The 12398-nt window shown below is 39.3% G+C and overlaps 1 protein-coding gene and 1 long non-coding RNA gene across 2 annotated transcripts; both read left to right on the top strand.

The window, feature by feature from the left end:
- The first annotated feature begins 6163 nt into the window (after positions 1–6163).
- Positions 6164–7540, top strand: LOC131247980 (uncharacterized). The gene is made up of 2 exons (XM_058247996.1): positions 6164–6943; positions 7091–7540. Exons 1-2 carry the CDS (start codon positions 6164–6166, stop codon positions 7538–7540), a joined length of 1230 nt encoding a protein of 409 aa, XP_058103979.1.
- A 2298-nt stretch (positions 7541–9838) lies between these two features.
- On the top strand, positions 9839–11093 carry LOC131253529 (uncharacterized). The gene is made up of 3 exons (XR_009175252.1): positions 9839–10080; positions 10185–10569; positions 10670–11093. It is a non-coding gene; the product is annotated as an uncharacterized LOC131253529 (long non-coding RNA).
- Positions 11094–12398: the final 1305 nt, after the last annotated feature.

Below are 12398 nucleotides of genomic sequence, written 5' to 3'. Positions count from 1 at the left end.
GGAGAATTTTCGGATCAAGCTGATATTTGTGTTTTCACCTCATCCACGTCTACATAACCTTATGAATAGGTTGAATGGTAAAAAAAAACATCAACGTTGCCCTTAGAAAGGCTTCAACGGTGGGTGTCATTATCACTGCAGCTTCATCTGGTGTGGTCCATTGGAGCTGTGTCCCTGCCTCATTTTTTTTGTTCTTATCTTAAAACGATATGATAAAAGCATTTAACGGCGTGTATAAAACACTTACATCACAGTAGGCCCCACAGATCCCTGACGCAATCTGTGTGTGGACTGCCAAAGAGAGAGAAGCTATAACAGAAAGAACACTAATGGTAAGGCAAGAGACCCTTCCGCTCCCCAAGTTTGACTAGCCTCGGATGTCATTCTTTATACTCGCAAAAATTAAAATTATCCATCCAACTCTCCATCCTCCCTAAAATTAAAAATATCTTCTGTAAAGAAGATAAGAAGCTTTGAACGGTAGAGTGCAAAGAGAAGTCAGCATCAAAGCAGTGGTCAGGTTCAATTGGTGATCTCTATACGTGTTCCTCTTCTGAGTTATATCTATATTTTGAGGTAGGTATGTTCACAATGGACCCTACCATATGAATGATTTGGCTCTTATGATCCATATGAGATTTTGATCTGCCTCATTTATGGACAAAATATTAGAACTAGGGTGTCTTATTGACCGAGTCGAGCCGAGCTAGGCCAAGCTCGTCTCGGATCGACACGTGAACAACTCCAATTGTGGAGATCCCCATATTGGCTGATGGAGATGTTAAGTCACCAACATGCTTGAGGCGGTCCACCAGATTTTGCAACTGAAGTAGATCGGCAACCTGAACCAGAGTCTACAATGCAAAGGCCAGAGGGAAGTCAACACGAATGCAAGTTGCATCATGACTACACGGCTCGCAAAATTGTTTGAGAATTTTAATAGAAAATAGAAATGATTAAGACTTGGGGCATATCCTGGGCCATGTCAAGGGCAGACTGGAGTTCAATAACATCAGACCGTGGCTTTGAAATAGGCACATCTTGGATAACTGCTGATTTATAACCCTGAAAGAATAGCATTAAAAGACAGCTGATATGAGTTTTGCAAGTTACTGAATTTGGCTCCAGTGGCTAAGCTCATGGTTTTGATAATGGCTCTTATAATGGTTATGGTCCCAGGCTATCATGTTATGGAAGACATGCTTGATGCTTGGCCTGAATTACTAGCATTTGCTTTTGAGTCGGCACTCACCGGCAGGGCACAACTTTCAGTGATCTAGATTGTTCACCTGGTATACCACACAGTGGATCCTAGTTACCTAATGACTAGAAGATCCTATTGATTGGATAACTTGAACTGTTTGATCAAAGGGATTTTTGTTCCATTGTCTCCACGGTGGGTCCACCACAGGAACAAACAATATCACTAGATGCTTGACCCTAATAAAGAACTGGTAACTTGGATGAAGCATTGTACAATGGCTACCATAACCATGGTTACATCTGGTATAATGGGCGAATGCCATTACAGATGAGACAATGTCCATTGTACTCGATAACTATTTTGGGTTGTTATAACGCCAGTATTATAATTTTCATACATTTTTTAATGTTTCCAAAGGAACACCAAACGGTACAATCTGTTTTACTGCATTTCAAATTGAGAATTGATCACACAGAGGCATGGTACCACAACTTGTAGTACCGTACCATATTTTCATCCCACATGTCACTTTCGTAGGTCATAGGTGTTATGAAAACATTAGGTCCCACCATAATGATCACCTGGGGCAAAAATTAGCCCATTTCGAGGGCAACACCATCGGTACACATTTGATTTGCCGCACCAAGATGACTTTCCAAAATTAAATTAGGACATTCCATTAAAATGCTCCAAATTTCATATGGGGTCCACCATCATTTGTATATGCCATCCAATCCACTCATTTCATTTGCCGCAACACGATGACTCTCCAAAATTAGGACATTCCATTAAAATGCTCCAAATTTCATATAGAGTCCACCATCATTTGTATATGCCATCCAATCCACTCATTTGATTCACCACACCGCAATGATTCCCAAAAATTAGGACATTCAAAGCTTCCTGATGGCCACACCACATGAATTTAGAGTTTCGGCACAAATTAACACCATTTCCTATTATGTGACCCACCAAAGTTGTAGATCTTACTGAAGTTTAGGACCCATTGTGAAAATGTGACATTAAACTTGATGAACGGCCGGTGTAGATTCGATGCATATTTTTCCCACATAGCGATCACTTAGCGAGAGTCAGACCATCTGCATGCCTACGGAAGTAAGCCAGCCCAGATCAAATACAAGTGTTGCCTTTCGGTAGATTACTTCAGCTGGAATCATAACCAAGCTTATCCAATGGTAGAACGCATACTTCCTTTTTAATTTAAGAGAATTGCTGCATTGCTCTCAGACCAGTATAAGTTATGGTGCTCCTCATAGCCTAAGTTCAGATAGGTAGTCCAATCAATTAATCTAAACTGTCCATTATGTCCAGAACATATTTCTGAATCTACAATGAAAAATAGCATTGATTGAGTGATCCAATCTATCCATTATTTCACCATTCTTTATGTAGCCGTCCATTTTCCAAGCCATGGAGGATGGCTAAGATTGCATAACAAAAGTGATTCTTTAGGATCATAAGCAAAATAATCAAATTGTTGAATGGACATATGTTTTTGGGTAAATGATCCTGATCGTCCATATTAAAAAGGCAACGGAACATCTCTGTCTAATCGAAAGGAACGGTTAGATCAGTGGTCCACGTTGAACAGTTACAACTCGGAACGTCTGGGTGGTCAGGATTGTCTAGTTTTCGGCCTACAGCACATTAACATTTAGCTCACCAGATCATTAGTCACGATCTCTACAATGACAAAAAATGGGTGGGTAGGATGGTGGAATCTCGGATTTTTGAATTTACCTACAACTTCCTCAATCTACTCCTAACGCTTATTTTGAGTGCCTGAACACAGAGCATTGTTTAAATAATTCAAATTTTGAGTTAATACTTGCCATGTATATAATTTTTGATAGTTGAAAATTTTAATTGTAGAGGAAAAGAATGTTTGTCCCTTGTGGACACGTGCCTCAATCTCTTACTGTCCATTCATTGGATAATGAATATCCCATGAGAATAATTGGATTGGGAAGACTTTGTTTTCATTCACATTTGGTTAAACATGTGTAGAATTCCACATATGTAGGGACTAATGTATTTATTCAACTTGTGATAGGAACACAAACATAGATAAGAGTTGGATACAAATTAGAAATAGGGCTTCGAAAGATTATATAGAAGGAATCGAGGAGTTCATGAAGGTGGAAAGAAGTCATATAGGCAGACTTAATAGCACCCGATGTCTGTGTCACAAGTGGAGGTGGGCAACTTGGGCCCGATCCAGTGGATTCGACCCGACCAGACCCGATGCGATACCATTCCGAACAGAACCAATGGTCTGATCGGGCCTGATCGATTCTGATTGTCCAGATCCGATAGTTTTTCGGGTCGAATCTGGATAGGCCCTGTTCCGAACCGACCCGACCCGAAAACCCGTTCCGATTGGATCCGATTCGGACTGACCCGATCCGAACTATGTGTATATATATATATATATATATATATATATATATATATATATATATATATATATATATATATAACTTTTACCACCTAGGCTTTAGGTTCGACGCCAAAAAATCCCGCCTAATGTACACTTGAGCCTAATGTACACTCTCTATATCTGTGATTTTCTCTCTATTTCTGTTGAAGAAGAAGGCTAGCTAGATGTCCTGTAGATCAAATCCTTTTCTTTTTGCCGTTGGGTTTTGGAGCTTGAAGTTCTCTGTTGGAAGAGAGAAAGAGGGAAAGGGAAAGCGGACTGTGGATAGACATGGAGGCCGTTGGGTTTTGGAGCTTGGATTTCTTTGTTGGAAGAGAGAAAGAGGGAAAGAGAAAGCGGACTACGGACAGACATGGATACTGGAGAGTGCGTGAATACCCGGATAGACATGGAGATAAAAAATAAATGGCAGAAAATTGTGGGAGATGAGACAAATCACGAGGTATGTTTTATATCCAAACCATCCATTCATTTGGCGATCTCATTTTAAGGCTTGAGACAAAAAAAAAAAAGACAGATTGAACCATCAACTGGACCACACTGCAAAAACTAGTGGGAGATTGAACGTCTACCATTGAAACCCTTTTTAGGGTCACAGAAGTTTTGGACAATATGAAATTGGTTTTTCCTCTTCATTCAGGTCGTGTGACCTTAATGAAATATATTTTTACTTTTTAATCAGGTACTTGTGACCTTATGAACAGATTGGATGTAAAATAAATGTTATGGTGGGCCTACAAATTTTTTAACGGTGAAAATCATTATCTCTGCCACTATTTATGGTGTGGTCCAGATGATCTTTGGTTATGATTCATTTTTTGGATAATGCTCTAAAATGATCTCTAAAAATAGACAAACGGTGTAGATATAATAAATACATCACTGTGGGGCCCATGTAACTTTGATCTCCTTTGAACCGTTCTCACAACTCAAAGCTCGAGGAGCGTCCGTGCTGTCTTCGCATGGCACGTGCCTAGAGCAGCTAGACAGCTGGTGCTAGCTATGGGCTAGCTACAGCCTATAGACAACTTTACTTTTATAAAGCTTCTTCAAGAAGCTATGTGCGGGTGTAAAGCTTCTTTAAGAAGCTATATATTTTTTTTATCTCTCTGAGTAAACCATGTGGGGCCCATCTTGAACTTTTTAGTTGATCTACACCGCCCATCTTGAATCCCTGACTGTGGCTGATCTGTTATTGTTCTTGTGTTTTTTTTTTTTTTGTCTTGAATCTGGTGTTCTGTGCATCATTCTAGTTGATTTCTCAAGTTCCTGCATGATCTTAACTCCAATTCTGTTGTTGGCATGCATCTATTCAGAGCATTGATTTGGTTTTGGAAGGATTTAACGAAAACCCAGATACATAATGTGTCTTTCCATGATTCTACGTTATTGCTGTGTTTATTGTGTAGTTCAGCCTCAGATATGTAATGGATTACCATTCCCAGATCTGTTGAGTTGTTTGTTTTCAATCTATGTAGCATCTCCACTGTAATGCATTATATGTCTAGGGAAATTGGATTTATTTATCTAGTGGGCCTGTACATTAACAATAAACATGATTTGACAATCAAAACAAATGTAGGGTACTCAGCCACTTGTTCGTGCTCAAAGCAAGGTCCTTCTTCCATGACTCAAGGTAACGGTTAAGTTTGATCGCTGTGATTTTTAGCGTTCATCTGTTTTGACAGATATCCACGCCGTTCATCTATTTTGACAGGTATCCACGCCGTTCATCTGTTTTGACAGCTCCCCTAAAATGAGGCATGTCCAAATCTCGGGTGGACCACACCACAACAAACAGTGGTTGTTGAATGGCCACCATTGAAAGTTTCCTAGGGCCACCAAATGTTTATTGTTCAGCAATCGGATCCAAACCTTGCACAATCCGATCTGACTCGGTTTTCCTAACCGAGTTGGACTCGGATCGGTTCACACCAACACATGTTCGGGTCTGACTGAGTCAGCTGACTAAGACTCAGTCCTGGTTCTGTCCGAGTTCAGGTTGAGCCATGTAAAATCCGGACCTAGTTGGGTTGGGCCAAATCTGAGTCGACTTGGTCCGATGCCCAGCTCTAGTCGCAAGTGCAACAACTTGTACTACAAAGCTACAAACAAAGTGCATGTGGATTTATATGATAATGGGATGGATAGGACGTATACCCATTGGTATCATCATGGTGAAACTGATGAAGCCCTAATGATTGAGGATGATAATGATGGTATTGGCGGGAGATGAAAATACGTGTTCTAATCCTATGCAGGACGTCATAGAAGACTTGCACAGAGGAACATTTATGAATAATTGTGTGGGAGAATCAAAATACACCCACACTGTAGATGCGACATTAGGGGAAGGGGAAATAAATAAATTTACATGCTTATTGAGAGATGTTGAGTGCAAACCATATCTAGGTTGCCAGAAGTATACAAAGTTGTCATGCTTGATAAAGTTGCTACATATGAAGATAATAAATAGTTAGAGCAACAAATCATTCAACATGATGATTGAGTTCATTAAGGATATACTTCCTGAAGGGGAAACATTACTAAAGTCCCATTATGAAGCTAAGAAGGTTTTGTGGGACCTGGGACTCGGATATGAGTCCATACATGCCTGTAAGAATGACTGTATACTTTTCTGGAAGGAGCACGAGAAGGATGATATGTGTCCAAAATGCAAAGAGTCCAGATACAAACGAGTAAATGTTAAGGGTAAGAAAATCCCACACAAGGTCCTGCGTTACTTCCCATTAAAACCAAGGCTACAAAGATTGTTTATAAACAGGAAGACAGCTTCTGAGATGAGGTGGCATAAAGAGAAGCGCACCACGGACCCAGAGGAGAAGGTATTAAGGCATCCGATAGATTTTGAAGCCTGGCAAGAATTTGACAAGAAGCACGGTTGGTTTGCCGATGAACCTCGAAATGTACGGCTTGGACTGGCCAGCGATGGTTTCAAGCCATTTGGAAACATGAGTACCACTTATAGCATGAAGACGGTTATACTTATTCCGTACAATTTACTGCCTTGGAAGTGTATGAAAGAGCCATTCTTTATGATGTGCTTGTTTATTCCTGGCCTAAAGTCTCCTGGAAATGACATTGACGTGTATTTGCGCCCGTTGATAGATGAGTTAAAAGATTTGTGGGAAGATGGCGTAGAGACATATGATGCGTCAAAGAAAGAAAATTTTCAATTGCATGCAACATTGTTATGGACCATTAATGACTTTCCTGCCTATGGGAACTTGTCCAGGTGGAGTACAAAAGACAAGATGGCATGTTCGACATGTAACAAGGAAACGACTTCTTATCCATTAAAGAATGGGAGAAAGATATGTTATATGGGCCATCGTCGCTTCCTCCCTCCGTAGCATAGTTGGCAGAAAAGAGGTAAAGATTTTGATGGTAAATGGGAAATGCAGTTGGAACCTAAGCATCTATCCGATGATGATATATTAACTCAAATGGAGGCAATCAAACATGTAGAATTTGAAAAGAGACCGAATACTAAGAAAAGGAAGGTTAATGTAAACGAGTTGAATTGGAGGAAGAAAAGCATTTTCTTTGAGTTGTCATATTGTCGAACACTGAAACTGAGGTGCAATCTAGATGTGATACACATCGAGAAGAATATTTGTGAAAACGTCATAGGAACAATAATGAATATCGAAGGAAAAATAAAGGACACCCCGAAGGCTCGCATGGACTTGCAGAATATGGGGATCAGGAATGAATTATGGCTAGTTCCGAATGGTGATAAATATATGGTACCACCAGCTTGCTACACACTGTCTACGGATGAGAAAAAGAGTTTATGTCAATGGTTGAGGGATGTAAATTTTCCAGATGGGTTCGCATCAAACATCGCGTGATGTGTAAATGTCAATGATTGTAAGGTATCGGGCATGAAAAGCTATGATTGTCATATTCTTCTTCAACAACTACTGCCAGTGGTAATTCGTGGGTTTAAGCATAAGGATGTCTCCAATGCATTAATTGAGATGGGATTTTTTTTTCAAGGAGTTGTGTTCCCTTGAGAAGATTAGAGCAATTAGAATAGGACATCCCAATAATTTTATGCAAGCTTGAAAAGATATTTCCGCCCGCATTCTTTAATGTCATGGTACATTTAGCTATGCACCTTCCTCATAAGGTAATCATTGCTGGACCTGTGTCATTTCGATGGATGTATCCCATCGAAAGGTAATATATAAATTTAAATTTAATCGTTAATCAATTGTTATATTAATAATGCTTTTATATTAATTATGTTTATGGGTCTGATGATGCATGTCAACAGATTCTTATACACTTTGAAGAAGTATGTGAGAAATAGAGCAAGGCCAGAAGGTTCCATAGCAGAAACCTATATAGATAACGAGTGTATGAATTTTTGCTCGATGTATTTTGAAGATGTTGAGACAAGATTCAACCGACAAGAACAAAATTATGATATTGTTTAAGGAAAACAGCATGGGGGACTGTACGTCTTTACACAAAATGTACGCCCTTTAAGAGCTGCAACATATGATGAGATGGGTGTAATTGAGCTCGCAAAAGCAAGAATGTACGTGCTGAATAATTGCCCCGATATCAATAACTATCTAATGTAAGTGAGCTATTTTGAATTTTACTCATATTTCATATGTTTTACATTCAATTTATAGCATTTATCCACTTCATATGTAGGGAATACAAGCAATATATTAAAAGACAATGCACTACCAATGTGCAACAGAGGCACGAACAACAATTTTCAAATTGGTTTGAGGAACGTGTAAGTGATCAACATAGTGTTTACTTAAATATTCTTGTAAATATTTATAAATTTTTTTATTATAATTTATTAATCTCTTTTACACTTGTTTTCAATTGATGAAATGATTACGTGAAGATAAATCGATTAAAGCAACGGATGAACTGTATTCATTAGCATGCGGTCCTGATTCACGAGTTTTCGGTATAATGGTTGCATTGTCAAGGGCATTAGGCTTCATACCAACGAGCGCGATGAAAATCGTAAAACTCAAAATAGTGGCATGGTTGTGAATGGAGATCATGAAGAAAGCTTACATTTTGACTTCTTCGGTATATTAACGGACATTATTGTTTTAAACTACTGTGGAGGAAGTCGGGTCTTCCTTTTCAAATGTGACTGGTGGGATGTTAGTAATAACAAAACGGGAATATAAAGAGAATCATTTCATAAGCATAAATTTCTCTCGTAAATGGTATAAGGATGACCCGTTTATACTAGCTATTTAGGCTGAGTAAGTTTTTTACCTCAAGGACACTAAATTGAAAGGCAATTGACATGTTGTTCTGAGAGAACCTCCTAGAAACTGGTATGATATTCCAAATTTGGAGGAAGATGTACAAGTTGAGGGGGAAGATGAAGATCCACTAACATCATATAGGGTTGATGGTATTATCCAAGATGACGATCATAGTGTTGACATGTTGCTTAGGGATGACATGGGCCTAGAGTATGTTGATGCCAATTTAATAAATGTTGAAGTAGATAAAAATTTCATCAATAATAATGAAAATGATAGTGGAGATGACTAGGATGACGATGTACAACTTCTATGTAGTGATCATGATACATGAAATGGTCATGTAAGTTTTAGCTTGTATAATATTTTAAAATTATAAATAAAAGTTATTTTCTTCATGTTCAATCTTTTCTTCATATGGTATCATTTTTTTTTTTATGTACTTTGAATTATATTATTTGTAATTTGAATCTCCAACTCTAGCAGCCATGGCACCCGATGGTGGTATTAAGAGACGTAAACTGTTCTCCTCCCAGTCATCCCCTAGTGAGCCTTCCACTGCAGGACATTCCTTACCCCAGTTACGCTTGAACCAAACTCCCACAGCCCAAACTCTTTCCTCCCAGGCTTCTGTCCATCTTTCCTCCGCCCAACAGTCACCATCAGATGTTGCAGGTAAGATTTACATATATTTTATTCCTATGTTTATATTTAAAGACAATATCATACAGATGCTTAAGTTTTTGTTGATTTAAAAAAAATGCACTTTTAAAAGTAGGTTTTTCCTATAGTTCAGCGAAAACTTAAGCGTCTATAAGGCATTGTCTCTTACATTTAATTAATGTTCGATTTGTATATATTAAATTGTATTATTTTCATTTTGCAGATGAAACTTCCACCACATCTAGAAAAGGACATGGCCGGTCAAGGGTACTTGCTCTTGCTAAACATTTGGTGATAAAGGCGAGCGACCCTCTATCACTTTCCCACTAGGGAAGTATATACCGATGGGGCCATGGGCAGCCATTTTCACGACCGAGGTGGGGGTGATATGTCGACAGTAGGCGCCCCTTACTTGTGGGTCTTGGCAGTCCGTGCCTGATATTGACAAGGCAGTCATACGCAGTTGAATATTGGTAAATGAATACTAAGTTCCATTTTATTTTATTTTTTCTTTTAAATAATTATGTCATTAAATTTATTTACAATTTATTGATTCATAAAATATATTATTTATTAGGATAAATTTGACATTGACATGGAACTTAGTAATGTTAAAAAGGAGTTCAACATGTCTTTGGGCAATCGGTTCAGGCAATATAAGAGTCGGTGTCATTCCTACTATAAAAAAAATGCGGGTCGTGAGGGGACACGACAACACCCTTACGATGGCATCTCCCTCGAAGATTGGGATAAAATTTGCAGTATTTTCGAGTTTGATGCATTCTAAGTGAGATCTAAATTTCATTCATGCTTAGTTTTCAATAACTTTGTTATAAGTATTGCAATAACTTGTTTGTACTTTTAATGTAGAAAGGAGTAAAACAAATGCTGAGAATCGCTCCAAGCTTATGGTGAATCACACGGCTGGTTCGAAGCCGTTTGTCCGACTTCATAATGAGATGGTATAATTTACTTCATTTATCTTACACGTATTAATTTAATTTATTTATTACATTACTTATTAACATTGTAAATATGATATTTCTTGCTTAAATGGAATAGTGTGACTAGGAGACCCAGGAAGAGCCTGATCTCATTACTTTTTATAAGAACACACACATTAGGAAGAAGACAGGAACTTGGGTGACTCCACGTTGTGGGGAGCTATATGTGAGAATCATTTTAACTTATTTTAAAGTTGTTTTATTACTTATTCATTTCATATTAATAATGTTTTATTAAAACTACAAAACAAAATGCTACAAATCTAGACTCAATTTCAGTCGGAGGACACTACACCATTGACAGCAGACGAAGCATGTTTTTGGGCCCTTGGCTCTAGATCTGGCTACGTCCGTGGTCTTAGGCATGGGGAAGTGCCTGCATCGACCCATCATATCTATGTTGATTTGGATAAGGCTACGAGGAGGGCCAAGCAAGTAAAGGCAACGTCGGCTGAGCTGTGAGAAATGATAAATGATATAAAGACACGATAGACTCAATTGGAGAAAATGTTGCATACCCTCATGTCACAGCAGCCCCAATCACATTGTAAGACCCGTGTCCTAGTCCGTACTGTTCCATTAGCTTCCGCGGTCTTTCCAGTCTAATTCCGGCAACCTTTGCACCATATCCGACGTTTGCGCGTAATTCTAAGTCGAGACCTGTATGCCAAAGTCGGATCGAATCGAAACCTATATCTTGGCAACCGTGTCGTCGCCGCGGTTCCAATGCCGCAACTCGCACACCGAACCGATACCTAGGCTAGAAGATGTCGATCTGCATTTATTCCAAAGAAACGCCGCGTGTTGCAAATCTCGAGGAAATCTCTACGATTTGTCCCATCAATCAATCAATCAATCAATATCAAGTACAACCATACCTCAAGTACAGCAACCCATCCCTACTTTTTCAAAAGTCCACTCTCTTTCCACCTCACTATTCATCTTTTTCCCATTTTCAACAACTATACCCCTTTTTCAAAATTTTCAACCCAACCCATCACCCATCACACTTCACCCATCCATATCATCTCTCTCTCTCTTTCTCTCATTTCTCAAATCTCCCAAGCCACTCAAGCCTCTCACGTCCAACCTCTCTCTTTCAAAAATAACAAGTGTGGCCCACCCTCTCATCCCTCATCCCCACCATCAAAAGTCCATCAACCTCCATCAAAAGGCAAGCTAAGGAGCATTAGAGTCTAAGGGACCAAGAAGAAGGAAGATAAGGTGGGTGATCTACCGTTGTTTCCAATTTTAAGGGCCACTTGTTGTGGGACCCACTTTGATGTATGTGTTGTATCAATGGAGGGCCCATAGTGGCGGGGTCCCTCCTCTCTATCACTGTTTATCTCTCTTTCTCTCTTTCTTTCCTCTCCCTAGAATGAAGTGGGCCCCACCAAATCAGGTTAAATCCACTCCATTCATCAATGGTGTGGCCCACCACATTTTACGGGAATCCATCGCCCATTTTGGGATGGTGGAAAGTTCCACATGTTATATGATACATTGTATTTATTTTTATGTTTATATATATATGTATGTATACATGGTTGTGGGCCACGTACATGTGGGACCCACCATGGTGCAAGTGTTGTAGCAACATGGTCCAGCGTCCAGGGACGCTGGACATGTAGCCGTGGACTGGGGTGGCTAACAGTGCGTGTATTGACAGTGGTGTGTACTTACAAGCTTGCAAAAAAAAGGAGCCTTTTTAGAGTGAGCTGTCTATGCCGGCCCCACCTTGATTCAGGTATTTAATCCAAGCCGTCTATCCTCTTCCTCGGATTATT

This window comes from Magnolia sinica, chromosome 1, assembly GCF_029962835.1.
Source record: "Magnolia sinica isolate HGM2019 chromosome 1, MsV1, whole genome shotgun sequence".
Classification (NCBI taxonomy): Eukaryota; Viridiplantae; Streptophyta; class Magnoliopsida; order Magnoliales; family Magnoliaceae; genus Magnolia; species Magnolia sinica.
Note: the sequence above shows the minus strand (reverse complement) of the source record. Positions and strands in the feature narration are given on the sequence as shown.